The sequence below is a fragment of the Apus apus genome, chromosome 4 (genome assembly GCF_020740795.1).
Source record: "Apus apus isolate bApuApu2 chromosome 4, bApuApu2.pri.cur, whole genome shotgun sequence".
NCBI lineage: Eukaryota > Metazoa > Chordata > Aves > Apodiformes > Apodidae > Apus > Apus apus.
The window spans coordinates 4804073-4827060 of NC_067285.1; the positions used below are offsets into that span (position 1 = coordinate 4804073).

The 22988-nt window shown below is 40.0% G+C and overlaps 1 protein-coding gene across 11 annotated transcripts in view; it reads right to left on the reverse strand.

Annotated features, from left to right (window-relative positions):
- PLEKHA1 (pleckstrin homology domain containing A1) overlaps window positions 1-22988 on the reverse strand; it is a 66839-nt gene that overhangs the window by 17600 nt on the left and 26251 nt on the right. For 10 of the 11 annotated variants that reach the window (XM_051619312.1, XM_051619317.1, XM_051619314.1 and 7 more), the window contains exons 2-4: window positions 11621-11781; window positions 9021-9077; window positions 7555-7600 (exon numbers count right to left, since the gene is read on the reverse strand). In XM_051619312.1, the coding sequence (XP_051475272.1) occupies window positions 7555-7600; window positions 9021-9077; window positions 11621-11761 (244 nt within the window). In that variant the 5' untranslated portion in view covers window positions 11762-11781. Of the gene's footprint in view, window positions 1-7554; window positions 7601-9020; window positions 9078-11620; window positions 11782-22988 lie in introns of those variants that run through there. The other variant, XM_051619322.1, reaches the window with a different exon arrangement.

The following is a 22988-nucleotide window of genomic DNA, read 5'->3' on the forward strand; positions in this document are numbered from 1 at the left end:
ATCGAGAGCATTGTTGTCGGACCTGAGTCAAACGGTGACAACAATTTAATTGGCGCCCAACGTGGGGCTCGATTTTAAGCCCAGATTATACATTTTCATCAATTGGGAGTGTCCAAAATTCCATCTCTGAAGGGAGGAATCCCTCAGAGAGCAATGAGCAATAATTCTGCTGAGTGTTCTGACGGATTGAAAACTGAACAGACACTTGCTGCAATGAATCTATTGGATCTTTTTCCAAACCTGCAATTGTACATGTGGTATGTAGCCGAGGGCATTCTGCATTTTGTAGCTGCTCTTGTGATTCATTTGTGGTTTATTGACAGAACTGTAGCCATGGTCAACCGTATCATTACCAGCCTAGTGATCCTAGGGATGATGATACTGTTCTCTATGGGGTCACTGTATGTGTACAGTTACACTGCTAGTCCTACTGGTACAACTCCTAAAGTGAATAGAACGGTCCATGTTGATAACAGCAATAGCTGGTTCAATTTTACCTCTCCATATTCTCTCAAGCTGAATCTCCCAGCTCTTGATGTGAATAGCATGGTTGCAGTGGGGATGTTTTTGCTGAATGTTTATAATATATTGTGGATGCGTAGGGCCAGATGTTGTTCTGCTCACTGCCATTCCCCCACAGGCAATGTTGCTGCCACTGCTGCTGCCAACACCACTGCTGCCAATACCACCACTCCTGCTGCTACAAAAACAACTGCTTCTACAAAGAAAAAGCCTGATCCATCGCGAACCAAGCTAGTTAACCCTGTGACTAGGAGCAAGGCAAAGACAAAAGCAGCAGAAAGTGAGGGTGAAGAAGAAGAGGATCCTAATACAGTTGATGGAGCAGGTACCTCTCAGACAGAGGCTGACGGTGAGGAAGGGAAGGATTCTAAATCAGATGATGGAGCAGGTACCTCTCAGACAGATAAAAAACCAAGCCACTCTCAGACAGATAGAAAACCAAACCACTCTCAAGCAAATAAAAGAACAGCAGGTCCTCCTCAATCAGATGACGACGATGACCTTGCCCGCCCTTTCTCTATGAAAGAACTGCGCCTCATGAGAAAGGACTTCACCCGCATTGATGGTGAGGGAATCCTTCCTTGGCTGCTCCGATGCTTTGATAGTGGTGCTGAGACCTACAATGTGGATGAGAGAGAAGCCAAGCAGTTGGGATCCCTGGCCAGAGATGCTGGTATTGACAGAGCACTTAGTAGTAAGACAGGAACTACTACCCTGTGGGACCGACTTGTTTCAGCTGTGAGAGAGAGATATCCCCACAAGGGTGACATCGGATGGCGCCGAAGCAGAACACCCACTCTCGAGAAAGCCATCACCTACTTGAGAGAGATTGCTGTGCGAGAAGTGATCTATAATAACGATGGAATCACAGATCCTGATGATGTTGAGTGTGACACACAAATGTTCCGGAAGTTTGTTCAGGCTGTACCAGCAGCGCATGCCCATATATTCTCCTTCATGGGATGTTTTGAAGGTTACGAAAGACCAACTGTACGTGAAGTAACTGTCAAAGCACGACAGTATGGAGACATCCTCTCTGATTCCCTTTACTTCCAAACCTCAGCCGTTAAGAAAATGGTTGACAGGAAGTATAAGATGCCAAAGGGAAGTAAACTCCAGACTCTTCCTAGAGACGACTGGTCACGTGTTGCAGCCATTAAGAAGAGACATCCTGCTACGAGACAGCAGCAAGGAAGACAGGACTCGCTGCGACGCCACCTGTGGTCTCTCTTGAAAAATCATTTTAGAGAGGACATGAGAGTCTGGGACAAGAAACCCACTGATATGCTCCAGTTACGTGTGCAAGAGCTTCTAAACAGAACAAAGCCAGGAGATGGTTCTTCCAAGAGGAAGGTTGCACCAGTCAACAACCAGGATGGTTCATCGAGCTCTAGTGCTCAACCCTAGGGATGCCCTGCCTCCAGCCAGGAGGAGGAGAGGGACAACCGAGTTTATTGGACTGTGTGGATTCGGTGGCCTGGCACATCAGAACCACAAAGATATAAAGCTTTGGTGGACACTGGTGCACAGTGCACTCTAATGCCATCGAATCATAAAGGGACAAACCCTGTCACTATCTCTGGAGTGACAGGAGGTTCTCAACAACTGACTGTTGTGGAGGCCGGTGTGAGCCTCACTGGTAAGGAGTGGCAAACACACCCTATAGTGACTGGCCCAGGTGCTCCGTGCATCCTTGGCATAGACTATCTCAGGAAAGGATACTTCCGTGACCCGAAAGGGTACCGGTGGGCCTTTGGTATAGCAGCTGTAGAGACTGAGGACACTGAACAGCTGCGTACTTTGTCTGGCCTTTCAGATGACCCTTCTGTAGTAGGGTTGCTGAAGGTTGAAGACCAACAGGTGCCAATTGCCACTTCAACAGTGCATAGACGACAGTATCGCACCAATAGAGACTCTGTGATCCCCATTCATAAGCTGATTCGGCAATTGGAAAGCCAAGGTGTGATTAGCAGGACTCATTCACCCTTCAATAGTCCTATCTGGCCAGTGCGAAAGCCTGATGGCGAGTGGAGGCTGACAGTGGACTATCGTGGCCTGAATGAGGTGACACCACCACTTAGTGCTGCTGTACCGGACATGCTAGAGCTTCAGTATGAGTTGGAGTCAAAAGCAGCTAGGTGGTATGCCACTATTGACATTGCTCATGCATTCTTCTCTATTCCTATAGCACCAGAGTGCAGGCCACAGTTTGCTTTCACCTGGAGAGGAGTCCAGTACACCTGGAATCGACTGCCCCAGGGGTGGAAACACAGCTCAACCATTTGCCATGGACTGATCCATGCTGCACTGGAGAAGGGTGGAGCTCCAGAACACCTGCAGTACATTGATGACATCATTGTGTGGGGTGACACATCAGAAGAAGTTTTTGAGAAAGGTAAAAAGATCATTCAAATTCTTCTGGATGCTGGTTTTGCTGTAAAAAGAAGCAAGGTCAAGGGACCTTCGCGAGAGATCCAGTTCCTGGGAATCAAGTGGCAAGATGGTCGTCGCCAGATCCCAATGGATGTGATTAACAAAGTAACAGCTATGGCCCCACCATCAACTAAAAAGGACACTCAAACCTTTTCAGGGACTGTTGGTTTCTGGAGAATGCATATTCCATGTTACAGTGAAATTGTGAAACCTCTCTATGAGGTGACCAGAAAGAAGAATGATTTCAAATGGGGTCCTGACCAACAGAAAGCTTTTGAGCAGATCAAGAAGGAGATTGCGCAGGCAATGGCCCTTGGACCGGTTCGAACAGGGCCAGACATCAAGAACGTGCTCTACACTGCAGCCGGACACAATGGTCCCAACTGGAGCCTCTGGCAGAAAGCACCAGGGGAAACTCGAGGTCGACCCCTGGGATTCTGGAGCCGGAGCTACAGAGGTTCCGAGGCCAACTACACAACAACTGAGAAGGAGATACTTGCAGCATATGAAGGAGTTAGAGCCGCTTCAGAAGTGATTGGCACTGAAGCACAACTCTTTCTGGCGCCCAGGCTACCAGTGCTGAGATTTATGTTCGAGAATAACCTTTCTCCTGTCCATCATGCCACCGATGTGACTTGGAGTAAATGGACTGCTTTGATCACCCAAAGAGCCCGAATAGGGAAACCTAATCGTCCAGGTATTGTGGAAGCAATTACAAACTGGCCAGAAGGCACCCACTTTGGAATGCCACCACAAGAAGCGGTGAGACGAGCTCAAGAAGCTCCACCATATGATCATCTACCAGAGACTGAGAAACAATTTGCTCTTTTCACCGATGGCTCCTGTCGTCTTGTAGGGAACCGCCGGAAGTGGAAAGCTGCCGTGTGGAGTCCTACACGACTGGTTGCACAAGCAGCTGAAGGAGAAGGTGAATCAAGTCAGTTTGCAGAGGTAAAAGCCATCCAGCTGGCTTTGGACATTGCTGAGCGAGAGGGGTGGCCAAGACTCTACCTCTACACTGACTCGTGGATGGCAGCAAATGCCTTGTGGGGTTGGCTAAAACAGTGGCAGCAGAATAACTGGCAGCGAAAGGGTAAACCTATTTGGGTTGCTGACCTGTGGAAAGACATTGCAGCTCGGATAGAGAAACTGGAGGTAAAAGTGCGTCATGTGGATGCACACGTGCCTCTGAGTCGAGCCACTGAGGAACATCGACACAACCAACGAGCAGATGAGGCTGCCCAAGTGTTCCAAGTAGACTTAGACTGGGAACACAAGGGTGAGCTTTTTCTGGCTCGGTGGGCCCATGATGCTTCAGGTCATCAGGGCAGAGATGCAACATACAAATGGGCTCGTGACCGAGGGGTGGACTTAACCATGGACACTATTGCACAGGTGATCCATGACTGTGAGACATGTGCTGCAATTAAGCAGGCAAAACGGTTGAAACCTTTGTGGTATGAGGGGAGGTGGTCAAAGTACAGATTTGGAGAGGCCTGGCAAATTGACTACATCACACTTCCTCAGAGCCGCCAGGGTAAGCGTTATGTGCTTACAATGGTGGAAACAAGTACAGGATGGTTGGAGACATATCCTGTGCCTCATGCCACAGCCAGGAATACTATTCTGGGTCTTGAGAAGAAAATTTTGTGGAGACATGGTACTCCAGAGAGAATTGAGTCAGACAATGGGACTCATTTCAAAAACAGTCTAGTCACTGACTGGGCTAAAGAGCATGGTATTGAATGGATCTACCATATCCCATACTATGCACAGGCCTCAGGGAAAGTTGAAAGGTACAATGGTCTGTTGAAGGCTACCCTAAAGGCAATGGGTGGTGGAACTTTCAAAAATTGGGATAAAAATTTGGCAAAGGCCACCTGGTTAGTTAATACCAGGGGATCCATCAATCGGGCTGGTCCTGCCCAGTCGGACCTTTTGCATACTACAGATGGGGATAAAGTCCCTGTGGTATGTGAAAGAAACCTGCTGGGTAAAAGTGTTTGGGTCTATCCTGCTTCAGGCAAAGGTAAACCTGTCAGGGGTATTGCTTTTGCTCAGGGACCTGGACATACCTGGTGTGTGATGATGGAGGATGGTGAAGTGCAATATGTACCTCAAGGTAATCTGACTTTGGGAGAGAATCCTTAATTTGACAGCTGGTAAAGTATAGAGCCTGTATGTAATATATGGTATGGAATAAGGGGTGGAATGTCCTGGTTTTAGCCAGGATTAAGCCAATTTTTCTTTTCACTGATTTTTTTTTCCTTCAGTAAGCTTTCTTGTAACTAGCAACTGTGTGTTCTGCTAGGCTGATAAGACAGTGGAATGTTTTTCTAACTACTGAGGCTTCAAGGTTACACCTTCACTCCGCCGGCTCAGACACTATGGGGAGATCTCTGACCCCCCCGTGGGAGGCTGAGTTAGACAGACAGCAAATTGGCCAAAGATATTCCATTCCATATATCTACGTAAGCTCAGAGGAAGGACAGAGATTTTAGAAGACAGTTTCCTCTTTCTTCTCGCCGCTCTCTTCCGTCCATGGCCGGCGTCCGGGGAGGACTCTGCTCATCCATCACCGCCGACCCTTAGGCTCGAGCTCTCCTGACCCTCATAACTCTCCGCTTTCTCCAGCAGCGGCTCCGGGATTTCTCGGGACTCTTGCCAGTTCAGGGGAGTGCTGTGGGAGTTGCTGGGGGTGGGGGGAGGCGAGAGGCTTTTGCCCATATCTGAATATATCTGTATATAATTGTATATATTTTCTTGTGTGATTCATTAGTGTTTTAATTAAAGCTGTGTAGTTTAGTTTTCAATCCAGCCAAGTCTCTCTCCTTTTCTCTCTCTCCTTCCCTAACTGGGTGGGGGGGGGAGGGGATCGAGAGCATTGTTGTCGGACCTGAGTCAAACGGTGACAGATACATACATCCACTTGACAGGCTGACTTTATTCTAAAAAACTTTGTTTTTAAGGCTCTCCATTTAAATGGTATCAGACAGAATCTGTTAAATTATTTAAACTCATTTGTGTCACTGATCAGTGATTTTTTAATTTGTTGAAAAATCAGTTATGACACTCAGGACCAAACAAATTTAAAATAGCCAGAAAAATAAAATTTACCTTGGTGACAAAAGCATTATTTTTAGTAAATCTATATATCTACCTGGCAAAAATCTAGCATAGCTTTACCCAAAAAGGACAAATATATTTCTGTGTAACAGGAAAAAAAAATGTTGCAGCTATTTTCCCCTCACAAACTCTAAAGAACTTACCCTAAAATTAGCTTTAAGGTGAACAGTGACTAAAACCTGTCCAGAACTGAAGCATTCAGCTAAAGTCTGAACAGATTTTGCTGCTCTACGTGTAACATAACAGTTCTTCAGGTCATTACTACCAGCAAACACCTGCCATAAACAGGTAATTTTGACTCTGTCACCTTTCTCCCCAAAGTGAATGGTTTGAGGCAAACATTATTAGATGCAAATATAAATTCAAAATACAGAATGATGCATACTGTATGATGAGCTGACTGAAACAGCAATTCCTGCTATTTAAATAGAAAGACAATATATGCATTTTTTTTCCCTTTAAAAAGTATCAAAAACACTTTCATAACCAGAAATATTAGAAGCTTTGAGCAGCATCTTGGTGGCCACTGACAAGAGCTACTTTACAAGTGATGGTGACAAACGCTTTCACACTCATGTGCAGAGGAATCTGCAGGTGAAACTAAACTGACACACCAGGTGCCAGTCCAGAATCTCTGGAGGCTTTCATACAGTGGGGAATCATCCAGTGTTTCATGAGCTCCAACACAGAGACTGCACATGTCCAGTGGAGCTGTCTTCTTTGGGTCTGTACAACACCACCACATGTGGCAAAGGACACCTCAACTGTCACAAAACCTCCAGGCATTTCTGGTACCTAAAACCCTAAGGTGAATGCAGCCATAAAGAATGGGTATCCACAAACACAGCAGAGGCTGATTCCAGTCTCTACATGTACTACTGTGAATGTGAAAAAAACCTGGAATGATGGTAAATTTTGGATAAATTACTTAAAAAAATAATCTTTAAAAAGACCATAAGGGTCTTTTTTGATTATCTAAAGCTTTATTCAAGTTTAAAAAAGTTTAAGTACCAATAAGCCTGGAAGGTATTCCAAACAAATATTTTCTTTGGCTTAGCAATAGAGGCTGAAATTTAACATTAACAGGATTGGCTGACAGGTTTTTTTAGATCAATTAAATCAACTCTTCTACCAGTAATACAGATGTAACCTAATTAAATTATTTGTCTTCATAGCTGACAGGCATGCCATGTTTCTGAAAACACCCAACATTTTTTATTACCTTGTTAACGGCTCAAAAATTTCAAACATCTGAAAAATAGCTCTTACCTACTCCTCATCAAGCTGCAATATGAAAAGCCATAAAACACCTTATGAAAAAGCTAGTATTTCCCTCACATTAAACAGTGAATACAAGCCATTTTTAAAAAAATACACTATCAGCTCTATTTAGTAACTGAATTGCAGAACATTATCTTAGATTCAAACTTCTGAATAAAGTACTTGATGCACATGCAGAATGTAAGGACTTACCAAAACAGAATTCTGCCTTTGGCCTCAGCTTAGTTGCATCACTAACCTAGTAGGGAAATTAAGATTATAAATGCCACTGTGCACACAAAAGAAACATCAGATATCACAATATTTTTCTCTCTTTCAAGTGGCTAAATTTGAAGATGAGCAGGATAGCAAGATTGTAAGGAATAAAGATATAGAGATGTAAATAAAAAATGCTACATAAAATTTAGCTGAAGATGTGCAATGTATGGTAGGAAGACAACTTAAACCATGTGTTCTGATGCCTTAAGGCTTCATTTCCAGACACTGAAAACTGAAAACAAGACTGCATCTCAACTAAACTAAAAATTCAAGGACACTTCATACTGTCAGGGACATTGGAGGTATTTTGGTTCATTAAAACTTTTCTTCAGGAGTCTCTGAAGTGTGGCTGTGTTGTGAGAGGAGAGAAGCAGGTGTCCTGTTTTCCTGTTTAGAGAGAGGCACTGCCAACCTTTACATTATAAAGCACTTCTGCCAAGGGTGGGGGAGAAGGCAAAGCAGTCCCTCATATCAAAACTTGGGGTGTTTTTATTTGCCAGAAACACAAAACACACAGTACATGACAAGAACATCCATGGAAAGGTAAACAGAGCCTCCACTTGAGCTGCCTCCAAAGGTGCACACAGGTGCAGAGGCACAGGTCACCACTCCTGCTCCCACTGAAACTGAGACACAAGATTTCAGATTCCTTAAGATGACAATTGTGAGTTTGGGGCACAGTAAGCATAGAAGGAAGAAAACAGGAAGGACAAAAGTAGGTCTCCACAGACATGTCTGTACTTAAGATAGTCAGCAACCATACCTTTTACAAGAATTACAACAACAAAACCCACCAATACAAGGAAGGTGAGACGGTACCGTATGACAACAAGGAAAGCAAAGGAAAAATTAGAAACCAGCAGAAAGATAACAGAAGGTAAATTGTTTTTCTCCACTTATTTGTTAATGCAGCATCTGCTGCAAGTTTAACAATAGAGACTTTCTGAGTTCAGTTTTCTTCAGATGTATTTGGAAGGGTATATATACAGAGTGTAATGAACTAAGTATTTTCTAGAAATGTTTATGTTCTTGCACACAATCACCCCAAAAGACTTATCTTCCTGCTCATAAAGGGTCTCTTTTATCCAAGACCAACTGGAATTAAAATACTCAAAAGAACTGAAAAATACAGTTCAGAAACACTCATTTTATGCAGAACAGAGTTGCCATTTGAAATCACAGAACAAATCCAGGCAACACGGCCATTAGTCTGTTCCTTTTCTAGCCTGATACTATTGCAGTGCTGGTAACACTCCTCTAAAAGTGAGGAGCAGCACACAAGCAAAATGCTTTCCATGTACTACATGGGGCATTTAATATTGTCTACAGATGAGGGCTTCAGAAGCAGCAATTGGTCGTTATTGCCAAAAATTTAACAAGTGTCTTACATATTATCTTACCTTTGAAATATAGGTAAGTTTAATGACTCCAACAGGTGGGGATCCCGAGGGAAGGTTCTGAAACAAATCATATGTTACAAATCACAGTCAGTGTTTACACGCAAGAAGCAAATAATACCACAGACAAAAAGAAAACCCTAGGTGTTTGTATAGACAATACACAATGTATGCTTGAAACAGGATCTAAACTACTTGTTTATTATACACACATCTGTTAATCAACTAAAAACAGAAAGACTGCTAGGAACAATACAAATAGTAATTGTTTCAGAGGTTTATGTATTTTCCTAGAGGAAAAGGATTCTTGCAGTTCTGCATCCAGGAAATCCAGAGAGAATACTTTTTCCTTAACAGATGTTGGAGTCTTATGTATTTCGAGCAGGGCAGGCGGAAGGGACAAGAAGTGACATTCATACATTATGCCAGATACTTCAAAGGCCATTTCACCTATTTTCCAAAACAGATTGAAAAATCAGTCTTATCATTTAATATAAAAGTTATTGCAGGGAAAGATCGTGGTACTTCCTATAGTTGCAGTTAGTAGGTCTACAACTCAGAAATGAGTTGTCTGTTGGCTATATACATCCATGTATGTGTATATATATATACACATACACTAGTCTTAACATTTACACTACTATTCACCATCAGCTAATAACCAAGAAATACAACAGATAAAGAACTGAGCACCACAAACCACGGTTTCCTTCATTATTAACTGTTTCTGACAAAACGGGCTTTGTAATTTTATTCCTTTAAATAGAGCACTGTTTTCCATCTACTTTTTTCCATTGCAATTTTTACTTTCAAAAGGGTCCTTTATGTTACAGTATCATTCTTCCCACTACAGGCCTCCCTGGAGACCCTAAGAGTGGTTTTGCATCTGCTCCCTGGGCCTCTCCATTATTCCATAGTGCCTTATGAACTTCTGCATCACAAAAAGGAGCCCAATGCTACCCACACACTCAGAAAGACAGACAAATAATTGGATTATACTCCATTCATATTTCAAAGGTAAGAAGTAGGTCAGGTTTACTATAGACAGGTAGGACTGAAATAATAAAAAAGTCTTCCCATTCTGCCCAAATAAAACATTTTAAGTTTTACTTTTCAGAAGTATTTTGATCCCAGCATACACCAGTTTTATATTTTTTATTAATATAATAAAGTGTGGTGAATGGTGGCTTGAAAACACCATTTCTTTGAACAGGTGAACTGATTTTCAGACACAAATAGAGAACTTCTATCAGCAACAAAGGGCCCAGTGAAATTCTGCACAAACCATAGACTCATCCTATATGAAGGATTTAATCCCTTCAAGGATTAACAATGGCCTCCACACAGTGGCTCCAGAAAAGCTCCCTAGTTCTTCAAAACCAAAGCAGCAGTGGATGAAAAAAATCAACAAGATTCAACCCTATCATTAAAAAACAAAGATAAGTTTAAAGTAAAAACTTTAAAAGGTGTGCACTGCAAATATCATTAGTCTTAAAACTTTTGATGAACAGTAATTTCTCTGGCAATTCAAGTTTCTGCCCTGGTTGTATCACAGAAGAAACTGAAGAAAGAGCTGCTTCATATCACTCACTGAGATCAAACATTGGAAGTCTCTTGTTATTTTTTTTTCTCCTCAGTAAGAACTCCTGAATGCTTCAGTCACAAGTCACATTCATTGAACTAGACATTGTTTAATTTTTTTTTTCCCATTGGTTCCTTTGAACAGCAGACATCTGCATTTGAGCTGTGGTCTTCCTGGCAGAATGGTACACAAGCAGTCTTCTGGCAGACAGTTGTCAGCTGACCTAGATCTTACTCTTCCACTGTCTCTGTTTCCAAACCCTAAGCAATTATCTGTCCTCCCCTAATCTAGAAAACACACTGATGCACGTACATTGTAAAAGTAGCTTTCACAGACAGGATGCTGTCCATCAGGATGGATACAAGCTTTCCTCACTCATACATCATTCACACTGTGTTGAAATTGCAAGTATCATTAGAAATTGCTTCTCAATGACTGATTCTGTTGAGGTAAAGTAATAGGAGACAGCTGACTCATGCAGTGCAAGGACAACTCCTACTTCCACATAAGCTTAAAGGGGAATCAAAAGATCTGTGCAGTGAGACTACCTGTCATTGGGCTCCTCTGGTTGTATTATACAGGACTAGCCAGTGCCTGTAAGAACCTGCAGTGCTCGCTCAAAGCAACTCATACAAAATAAATATAACACATCACGATTCAAAACCCATGACTGATTTATATGTGGGGATCAAATTCAGATTCCTGCATGATCCCTAAATCTCCTTTCAACACTTAGATTCTGCATGTTGGAAACTGATTCCTGCTCAAGTTGGTTTTAATATTTTACTATTAAAAGTGCAACTGGTAATGTTTATAGAAAGATTAACTATATTTTTTCTTTAACAGACTGCATATATTGAGCTACACAAGTGAAATAATTGTATAAATCAGTTTTTTTTCCCCTAGCTTCTAGATCCATAAGCTAATATGACACTCCATTTTTCTTATGTAAATTTGTTTAAAAAATCTGAAAGAGTGGAAACTGATAGAAGCCAGGAAACTACTGCCAAGAACATCTCACCTGTGGGTTATCCATGTACCAGACCAGACTGTCTTCTCGTGTGTCCAGAATGAAGTACCGCCGCAGAAATTTCCCACTATTCTCATTTTCTTCAATATCTAGGAAACCACAAATGCGATTCTGACGATCCACATAAGGCATTTCTGACCCTGAACATCACACTGAAAAACAAAAAGCACAGAAGTGAAGCCAAGTTCCTCGTTACTAATTTTAAGACTGTTCTGTGTCTACCCATGACATTTTCAGAAGTTTCAACCAGTGGCTTCAAGAAGTTTCTACAGAAGAATAAGCAAAGCGTAGCTGTTTCCCCCCACTACCACTGAATTTTTAGACAGGTCTTTCTTACTCCTTTGAAGCATGTACTTAAAATACTTAACTCCCTAAGTGCAAAGATATAAGTGGCAAACAGCAGATGAGCCTCAAGACTAACTTTTACAAGATCACTGCAGAATAAGCAAAGATTCTCCTTCACAAAACAAAGTTGAGATAACACTAGGTTTACACTTCCTTCTTTGACATTGCCTTTCATGGTCAAGAAAGGATCATTCTCAGCAGCTCTGCTGTCCAACATGATTTTTTTCGTATTTTGCTTAAGCAAATTCAACAAAAAGGCTCTTAAGAAACATCCTATTTTTCTTTTCCCCTACAAAAAGAACTTCATGTCTAAACACAATTTTTTCATCCTTCAACAGCCAAGGTGGAATTGTGTGCACAGCAACAGAGATGTGAACACACTTGTTAGTCCAAAACTGAAATCCTCAATAAACCTGTGGTACTAAGTTGGAAGGTGGTAAGCTTCTTCTTATTATTATTATTAGTTTGGGGTTGAGGTTTTTGGCCTTTTTTACTTTTGCTTTAAAAAACAAATAAAAATCTGTACAGTTTACCACCAATTCCCATTTTACCTGCGCGACCTTTTAGGGGTCTGTCTTGCTGCAGGCTATTGCATCATTATTATGTTTTTGCCTCCTTTTATTTTACAGGACAGACATTTTTAATTAAGAGCCAGCCTTGTAAGAGGAAAGAAATTTGCATATTCCTCTAAAAATGGCAATAAACCAACATTTAAATATGCTAAAAATCAGGCTGATGCCAGTCTTTCCCAGAGCAGGAGAGAAACAGCTCAGTCCTCTTCACGTTTTGATACAAAACTCAAAAATAGTACATATACAAAAATATTAAAATGAGATACAGAAAGTTTAAGCACTTCATACTGTTCCTAAAATCCTCCAGCTTTCACTGTGTAATAATAAAATTAATATTTTTTAAAATGTTTACATTTATGTCCTTGCTCAAAGTTATTTGATTTAAATATAGCTACATACATGCACAACGAGGCAGACACCTGAAAACTATCCACAGCTAGCTATGGTTTCACCACAGTAAAACATGTTAAGTGTTTATCTGGGGGCATCAAATACACAGAGAAGCATGTATTTATTTTGGGGGATCAGATATACCAATATGTAGACATATGCTTGTACTTACAACTGTCCTTTTAAATGTCTAATTAGAATACTAGTCAAATTTTACTTCAACAATTTTGAGTAACAGCTTTAAAAAAATCTTTTATAATTATTCTGATACCATATTAGAATAATTTCTAGTAAACAGTTTTAAGTCATTTAATTCAACCTGTAGAATAACTAACGTTTTTTTTTTTGTCCAACACCAAAGTAATCTCTTGGTGCTGACCCAAGTTTGACACATTAAGTCTGGCACCAGGGAGCAGATCTAAAATTCAATTCAGCACATTCTGCAGAAAGTTGAAAAGACTGCAGTATCACAGTGATGACAGGCTACTAAAAACAGTCCTTTAAATATAAGCTATTAATTTCTGAAGTTATATGCATTTTTGTGTATAACGAAATTAACACGCTTCTGTTTGAGACACAAGACATTGTCTATATAGCTGCTAAGACATGAAGTGGGCATAAGCCTTACATTAAGAGCTTGACTGATTTGTTTTTTCACCCTCCAGAAGGTAAAAGACTCTCCATACTTAAGGTATGCAAAGATGGTTTATAACTTCAAAGGAATAGGTTTGTTCATCAATAAAGTAACAACATTTACTATGGTAATCTAAATTTTACGAGCGTGCTCTTCACAATTTAGGTGTCACAGATCTAAGACCAGTTCTGTAACAGCGTTATAAGTAACAGCAAAAACAAACACTTGAGCACTCTTAAGACAACATCACAATCGTAACAAACATCCATCAGAAATTCACATGCTGGCTCTCGGGATCACTTTGCACTAAAGCAACATCTCACTATAAACACACTTGTAGCTAGGGGCAAGCTTCATGGTAGCTATCCTCTAAATTATACCTTTAAGCAGGCAGAACTTGGCATCATACATTGTTTTTATTTAAATGAATTTTTAAAATTGTCATTTACCAGTCTTGTCCTCAGTTGTGCCAGGTGGCCCCTGAACAAAATAAGCGGCACATCTAGGACACAATATCAACAGCTTATGAAGCCCAGAAAAACCTTCTGCCTAAAAAAAGCTAATATGGGTGGCTGGTTTCCTGTCTGAGCAGGCTTAAAGCTGCGTCCTCTGCAGATGTGAAGAAAATGAAACAAGGAAAACTTGTATTTGAAACAAGATACAAATTGATTAAGAACCCTTGAATAAAGCCAACGGAATGTTAAAACTTCTGTCTTCAAAAAGACCTTTATTAAAAAACGAAGGGAGGATACTTGTAATACTCCATTATGAGTGCACAATTTGATAAAGTAGAAATACTCCAATACTTTAGGGTTATTTTCTATCTTGAAAGACAATTTAGAAGCTTTATCTTATTCATCAATAAAGAATTTTCAAAGAAAAAAAAACGTAAATTCTTACAGATTTTCTTTTTCAAATACTACTAGCTAATTTCTAGCAAAATAATGCTACGTGCAGTTCCTCTGATGAAAATACAGGATAAACTATCACTAATTTGAAAACTTAAGTTGTATAACTGCTGTTTTCTTCAGATTAGCTTGAAATTCCTCCTGGGATTACTGACATCTCTCAGACAGATGGTCTTAAAGAATAAGAGATTAAAAGATTCCTTCAACCTTATAATAAAACTGAAACCAAATATGAAATCAGGCAGTTGTTTTCCAGTTTTAGAAGTCTGCTTCTATTATCTTATACCTTGGCAACATTCCACCATAAATTAATACCAACTCTATTCAGCTTTCATTAACAAACCACAATTTGTAGCCCATATAAAAAAGTCAATTTGTGTCTTTCTTCCAGTTACTAAAGTAAATGAACACACATGACAAAAACCACCATGACACCTTTCCTGGCAACTCTAGACTGACCAAAAAAGCAGCAAAGGCAGAATTACCACATTAATTCTAAAGATTAATAAAAGAAATTGCAGAACTCCAGCATTAATCCTTCAGCATAGGAAAACTGGCTGGAAGACCATCAGTCTAACAATTCACCACAACTTCAAAGTGTCCTCAGAATATGGTTCCCATCTTACATAGAAATTATTTCTTTTTCATTAAATTATTATTTTGGGTAATCATAAACCAAAAAATCTGTATAAAACAAGAGCCTGTATATATTTTACAGCTTTTATCACATGTACAACTGGCAATTTTCTGCAACTGAATCTGCAGCACAGAACAGTGCAATAACTCTTCTGCCCACTTTTAGAATCAAATATTATGAAAATATTATGAGGTCCAGAAAAGAGAACAGCTGAAGATATTAAACCTATAACAGATGGCATACAAGTTCATTTTATTCTGCTCTCCCTCCCTGGAATAATCAGGGGAGAATGGAAACATGGGTAATGACACAGTGCTACTTCAGAAAAACATCCCTGTGGCCCCTCTCCTCTTGGTTTTCACCATAATCCACCAGAAGCTACAATATTTTTGAAACCCCATTTTGTGGTGTATATTGACACTTGCATGTAAGAATTCAGAAAACTCTCAGCTCCTCAAAATTCCTTCTTGGAGGATGGTATTATAATCCAAACAGGACATCTCACTTATTTTTGAAGTCTTGCATCCCTCTTTCCAGTGGCAGTGTACTAATTTAAGTAGGTACATACCTCATCAACCCAGCTTCTCTCAGATTTCCCCTCTTGCTGCTCTTTTCCTCTGGGCTACACCATATACCAACATTCTTCATCATTTATATCACAAACTGAAGTCTGCCTGGCCTCCTGGGCACCACTATAAATAAAAATCACAGATCACCCTCTCCCAGTCTGTAACTATAAATGCATGACTGCACAACTAGAACCTGCAGTGGCACACAAGCATCTCATTTCACCCTTTTTAACAGACTGCTTGAACTCTCCTACGTTAATTGCTATTTTTAGTTTCACACCAGCACCTGTTCTTGAGCTCACCTCCTTTACAGCTGGGCTGCAGACTCCGTATCTTCAAGTACAAAATCTATACCAGACTACTAAAGTAAAACTCCCATGGCCCAATCTCTCCTTTCACAGCTAATGCTTGACTTCCAAATGCTCGATTTCCACAAGCAGGCATAAACCACAGACCACTGGCTGAATAGAGAAACCAAAACTTTGTATGAAAAAAAAGACTGTGCAACAGGCCTTGCACTATCCACATGAAAGCTTAAGAAATACATCAAGATGAGCACTACTCCTTAATGCCTTTTAGCTTTATTTTACATGTGCTCTCCCAAGCTTTGAGTATAATTTTTAATTACTTTATTTCTTTAACTTACAGCAACAGTTCTGCTTCCTGCTCTATTAGCATATGGACATTCTAAACTTTGGATTTAACTTATCACAGGAGATGACTTTGGGGTTCTTTTCCTATCAGCTAAGAAGATTAAGGCACATACAGTACCACTTACTCATCTCTGAAAAGATTAACAACATTCATAAAACTATACTAGATAAATTTAAACTGATGCCATGAGTCATGCTGGTTCCTCCTTCCCACCCCTTCTTAAGGTCTACTATTTACACCAGCTCCACCACTGCAAAGGGAAGGTGAGCAGCATCCCCAGCAGTCTCCAGTCCTTCCTGCAGTTCCAGGGACAGCTTCATTATCGCGTGCTCTTGGCTTTTCCCTAGGCAATTACTCACAGCCTGTAAATCAGCTACTCTACAGTTGGTCATCTCTTTTACTGGCCATTTACTCCATTTACTAACTCCCAAGGGTAAGGGATAAGTTCCGACTGCCCTGCTCATACCCTGAAGAACACAGCAATGAAAGCTCTTCCTCTTACATGCATCCAGGATGACAAGAAGGATGCAGGGGGTGGGGTGGGAGGGAAACCCAACCCTGAGACAACAAGGTCAGGACAGCCTCCAAAAAAAAAGTCATATAAATCTTCTAGAAATAGTTTTTCAGACTTATTTTCAACCCTCTGAAAACCTTCCAGTAGAAGCAGAACACAGTATAGATAATTTACACAGATAGAAAACATCTCTGCTCATCTTTCACAAATCCCTTAAAGCCACAATTTCCTAAGCACCCAGAACACGACAGAAACACAGTAATCCAGCAGCTGGAGAGATGACTTTCGTACAATTTTGATGACAACCGAGGATAATTTAGGATTGACTGTTTTGAAATTACATGCTGAGCTTTTCTGTTTCCCAAATCCTTCACTGATTTGCTTTTGTTCTGGAGTACACTCCAGACATCACCTGCTTCCATTAAACAGAGGACACAACTTTGATTTGCTAGAATCGTATGAAACTATTAGCAACATTTTAATTATGTCTAGCAATGAGAACATCTACAAATGAGACTTGGAAGTCTCCAGGATATGCTGATCCCTAAATTTAGATTATTTCTCCGAAGTGGTCGAGAAGAAGGAAAAAAGCAGCTGCAAAAGACCAGTCCTCACCTGAAAGATAATTCCTAAGCATATGAAGTTAATCTCAAAAAACCCCCACTTATGTGGGGAAGAACAGTTTCCCACACCAACCCTAAAATAAGTACCAGTAGCATTGACTTCTCCTACCCCTCAAACTATGAGGAGTATCAAATATCAAATCAAGTAATCATATAAGCATATCAGAAATTTTAAAAAAATCATCATAAAAAATATTCCAACTTCCAACCAGGCAGTAATATAGAAGAATCATCTTTTACACTGATGAGTCATCTAATAAACCCAGCAGTCTTATCTTACACTGAACTTTTACTCAGTCATCACTCAAAATGCATCTAATCTGATGTTTTCCAGGGAGAATTGATAAAGGAGAGTAAAAAAACCCAACAAACTATTTTCCTCTTTTCCAGTGTACCTCAGCAAGTCCAATGACTGTAATTTTATTCCATATCTTCTACTACTTAAATGCTACAGCATTAATCCACATATATACAGCAACATCCACATATAACCCACATATATTAAAACATTTTACAACAGAAATGCTATATACATTATATATATATAAATTATATATCTTCTTTCAGTGCAGACTGAATTCAGTAAAACCTACAGCACTCTAAGACCCTTGCTATAAGCATATGCCAACAAGAAGCTGTCTCAGACTGAAGCAAGAAACAACTGTGATGAAGTTAACCACAAAAGATACATTAAATTCATGAACACCACCTCCCTCCCACTCTGGCAGTTAAGGTTTTTCACAGCCATTTTGGTGTTCCTTCCAGCTCCAGACACTGTTGGCCAGGAAGCTGCAATCATTCACCACACTGACATCAAACTACACACAAGCACTTCACCTTCATGCTGAACTGCACTGATGTTACTTTTGTCTAGGTACAAACTTCAGTATGTTTTAGAGGAAGACTGAGTTCTAAGGAAAATACCCTGATGTCACCTGAATCCATCATCCACTGGCCTGTTCCAGATACTCATCTACAAGCTCCATGACGGAACAGACTGGTACTTCCTCAAATTTGTTGAAGGAATTTTTCTCTAAGTGATATTTCACGCTCTTAGTTCAACTACTTCTCTCCATTTTAAAGTACTTGCAACAGCAGCCAAAGGCTTTGGGATATGATGAAATGAGGGAACGCACTGCACAGGATGCAAAATTCCTCTCTATTACTGATCTCTTATGACAACCAAACAAAAAAACCCATCACCTATTAATAGCTTTTGCCTAGCTAAAACAATTATTTTAATTGTGCCTCTAAATGCACTGAGCTAAAACCAATCAAAGGAACCACCCTGTGAAATGAGCCCATTATAAAAGACACTCTTGACATTTATCTATAAATAACTCAGAAGCAATGACTAGCCTAGAAAGCAATAAAGCTAAAAGCTAGTGAAAGAATCTGTTCAATGATGCAGTTTTTACAACAATCAGAAGAACAGTTTTCAGGTTAAGTCTAGGTTACTCAAAATGAGATATAACTGGAGATGAGTACAGGAGAGTGAAACAAAACATAAATTAATCCACTTTGACTTATCACACACAATCCTCAAAACACATTTATAAAAGCTTATTAATTTCAGTTACAGACTAGTAAAATGCTTAATAATGCAGGTTCAGAATTATTATTGACCATGATTTTTAATGTTATTATGGTCTTCTTCAACATTTTAGATAAGTGCTGTATGCAAGATGTCAAATGTGACAAATTAGGTCCTTGTTCTTGAAAATGCTTACATGCATTAGTCTACAGAAACTGCAAGTTAAAAATCGATGGAGGAATAAGCACACTACTTACTAGGACGACTTGTTTTTACTAGTTACTCATTAGTAAAAAAACCTGTTTAATTTCAATTGCTAGTAACTGTTTCATCTAGGCCAACCACTCCTAGAACTCAGATACCACACACTCCCAGCTATTTCAAATTCAACCCAAACTTGTCTTCAATTATGAAAGGGCAAGGGTCTCAAAAGCATCCCAATGAAGCAGAAAAACTATCTCCATCAAACCACAAATCCCAATGAAGCTTATTGGACCTGAGAAAGGTCAGCAAATAAAGGTAAGGCAGGCTGAAAAAAAAAAAAGTTTGCCACTTTTGAGCCAGTGTTGCTGATTCTCACTGTGAATCCTGGGTACAAACTACCCAGCACAAACAAACATAGACCTTCTTCCTGTGAAGTGTGTTAAAATTCAAAAAGCCACCTGGTTAGGAAATTAGAAAGCTGAAAAAATCTTCCATGGTTTTCAGAGTCCTCTTACATTGTTAAAGAAACAGCATGTACATTAGTGTGTTTAATTAATTTTGAAAGAATACTCTGAAAAAAAAAATAAATGATGTGCCTTATTAGCATCAAAATGTGCTGAAAATACTGGGTAGAAACCAACCAGGGGGAAACTTTGTGTTACAGTAGTACAAAATTACCTTTTACATACAGATCTAAAGGCAAGTTCCAAATTTAAATGCAAGAACATCACAGTCAGACTAATTTCATTAAACTCTGCATATTTAAGACACACTAAAGCCAGCTCTGAATAGGTGGATACCTGTGCACTGGGATTTCACATTACATATGTCTACTAGTAGCACTGCACATTACAGGCCAGCTGAACACACATTTAAGACAACATAAACAATTTTGTCACACTAAGCTCAGAACAAAGCAAGCAAGCATATTCTTAAATGCTTATAACCAAACTATGGAGTCTACCAATGACTGTAAATAACTGATTTTTTTAGTTCATTTAAAGTCTCAAATAATGAGAACACTTATTAGATGAATACTTGGTTTGACCTTTTTTATGTAAAAGGATATAATTAAACTAAAGCACACAAAGCAAGTCCCTGATTACCAAATTTGATTGTAGAGATCTAATTTAGCAAATTCAATGGGGAATAAAAAAAAAATAAATGCAATGGTTCCCCTACATTAATATTTAGTGAAGAAAAAATTGTTGCCATTAAGATTCTACCGCACTGTTATTTTAATATTGTGGGACATGATGGCACAGACCACAGTCAGTTCATTGCATAAGCCACGATGCAGGCCAAAATTCCCACTACTGTGAGGACCAGATGTCTCCTCCAGAATCTAGCTTACTTATCTGTCATATTAGTGCTACACAAGGATTCACAGTGATTAGGACTAGCTCAGAGCTCTTCAGTAAGTGCAAGTTTAATGGAAGTTCTTTAGGAAGAATAAGGATTTGTTTGTGTCATATAAGGGAACCAGTGCTCATCTACAGAACATGTGCCAGCTCCTCTTTACCATAGTGGGAGGAGAAAATTAAGCTCCCATCAAATGACAAGTTTTCAAGTCATTACCTTCCCCCCCTTTTTTATACTTGTTAAATTAAGGAAATAAATTCCTACTCTTATCTAATAAAAGTCTCACCAGGCACAGAGAGAAAATGTCTTTATTAGATAAAAGTCTATTCACGACAGCAGGTTTTGTAGCACAGTGCCAGCACACTGACACTTCACTTGACATGCATACCTCATTATAACCTCTCACACGATTAATTTCCAGCAGCCTTCCTCCTTGGAAGCATGCTGTGAGTCCAAGGAATTGTCCTCACACCAGGTACAGTTCATGTCTGGTTGCTGACCCTCTTCCCTACCTTTCATCTTATTTGTGCAATAACACAAATACCAGTTACTGCACAGCTGTTGCTCTGCACCACACTGGTGTTTCTCAGAGTGTAAATTATGATGCATATGGAGAATAACAACACTCCACCTACAGAGTTATCCCAATACTACCAGGAAGTAATCAGGCTCCTGGCACTTTGCAGGATTGCTGCCTGACCTATACACAGCGAGCAGGAAACACCCCAGAAGAAACACAAGTCTTGTGCATGTGCATTAACATGCCTGGAAATCCTGGACTTACCACGAATATGCAACAGACTGGTTTGCAACATACTGTACCCCAGCCTTCCCCCAGGAAGGGAACAAATGGACCTCCCTAAGAAATGCTGCTCTTCCACCCAAAAATCAGGGCACCAGCACAAATTAGCAAGACAGTATGAATAAATTACAGTTCCTACAGTGAAAAAAAAAAAAATTAATAAGAAAGAAAATTTATATATATATCTGCAAAGCCTGAATCCTGAATAAGTAGGAGCACTTCTAAAGCAAGACCATCCTTTAAGCAAGACCCCTTTAAGCACTGCCACCTAACCTTGCAGCACTAGTGCACATACAGGCACTGAGCTACTAGCTGTAGAAATAACTTGTCAGGTGAATTATTAGTATAAGCTGAAGCTTCCATTTGTTATTATAAGCCTCCCTAAAGAGTTAACCAATATATTTAACAACACCTTTTGAAGTGCAGTTTTGAGAGGACTGCTCACTCTTACAAGAAACCTGACATGTAACTGCTTCAGTGCTTAACAGAAGAACACTTAATTAAGTCACTAGTCTGAACAAGTTCAAACACATTTTCTTGGACATGGGATGTAAATGTGGTGGGTACCAAAAGCACCCATGGAGAACATACACATCAAAACAATTACATATTAAACTAATGCATTTATCACCTATCTGTCAGTATAGAGAGACTGTTCTGGGAATGCTGACTCTCAACAATGAAAACATGTTTGCAAAGCTTGATAATTGCTGTCTAGTCTACATTTTCAGTTTGTAGCACGACAATACCATTTTATCTTTCCACCAGAAGGATTTTAAATCCAAAATACTTTAAAGCCTATGAAGTTACTGAAGGCACTGCTCTTCAGAGGTCGCTGCAAATTCTTTCCTCCCTTGAGGGGTCTGGGAGGTAGAAAAGCTATCTTTTCTCAATCTTTCACATCAGAAGTTGATAGATCAGACTGAATTTAAGAGATTCTGCCTATCATGCCAGCAGAACAAATTAATAAAATTCATAGCTAAAACACTTGGATGTAATGGTTAACTAGAATTAAAAGCATTTTCCAAAGACAGCAGATGACAGAGGAACAGAGACAGCTTTGCTATTGTTCCCTGTGTGGCTGAATCATAATAGAAAAGATGTGCCTGGTTCATTCAGGTATTTTAGGCATTGTTTTCATACAGTTGCTAAACAAACAAAGCAATGCTGTGCTCCTTAAACTTTTAACTACTTGCTTTCTCTGCTCTTAACTGATCCAAGAGATTTCCATTCAAAATTTACCTCCCAACCCCCTTTATTTTTCTGATTATACTCCTTCTGTCTGGAGTTTACCCCTACCTTTTTGCTTGGGCGGCCTCTTCCCCCTCTCCCTCCTGGCATAAGGGAGTTCCATGCCCACGTACACCAAACCCTGACTGATGTAGCCTTTTAACACTCCTGCGATGCAGAGCTGCTGCTGCTCTGCAGTTTCAGTATGAGAACCGAGGGACAGAGAACCAGCCTGTCCCAGGCCACACAGGAAGCTTTTGGCAACACAGTGAGCTGAACCTGTTTCCCAAGTCCCAGAGCAGCAACCTCACCATTGAAGCACCTTTCTTCTACATAAAATACCTGAAACTATTCAGATTTTCAAGGCAAAGGCATATGTTC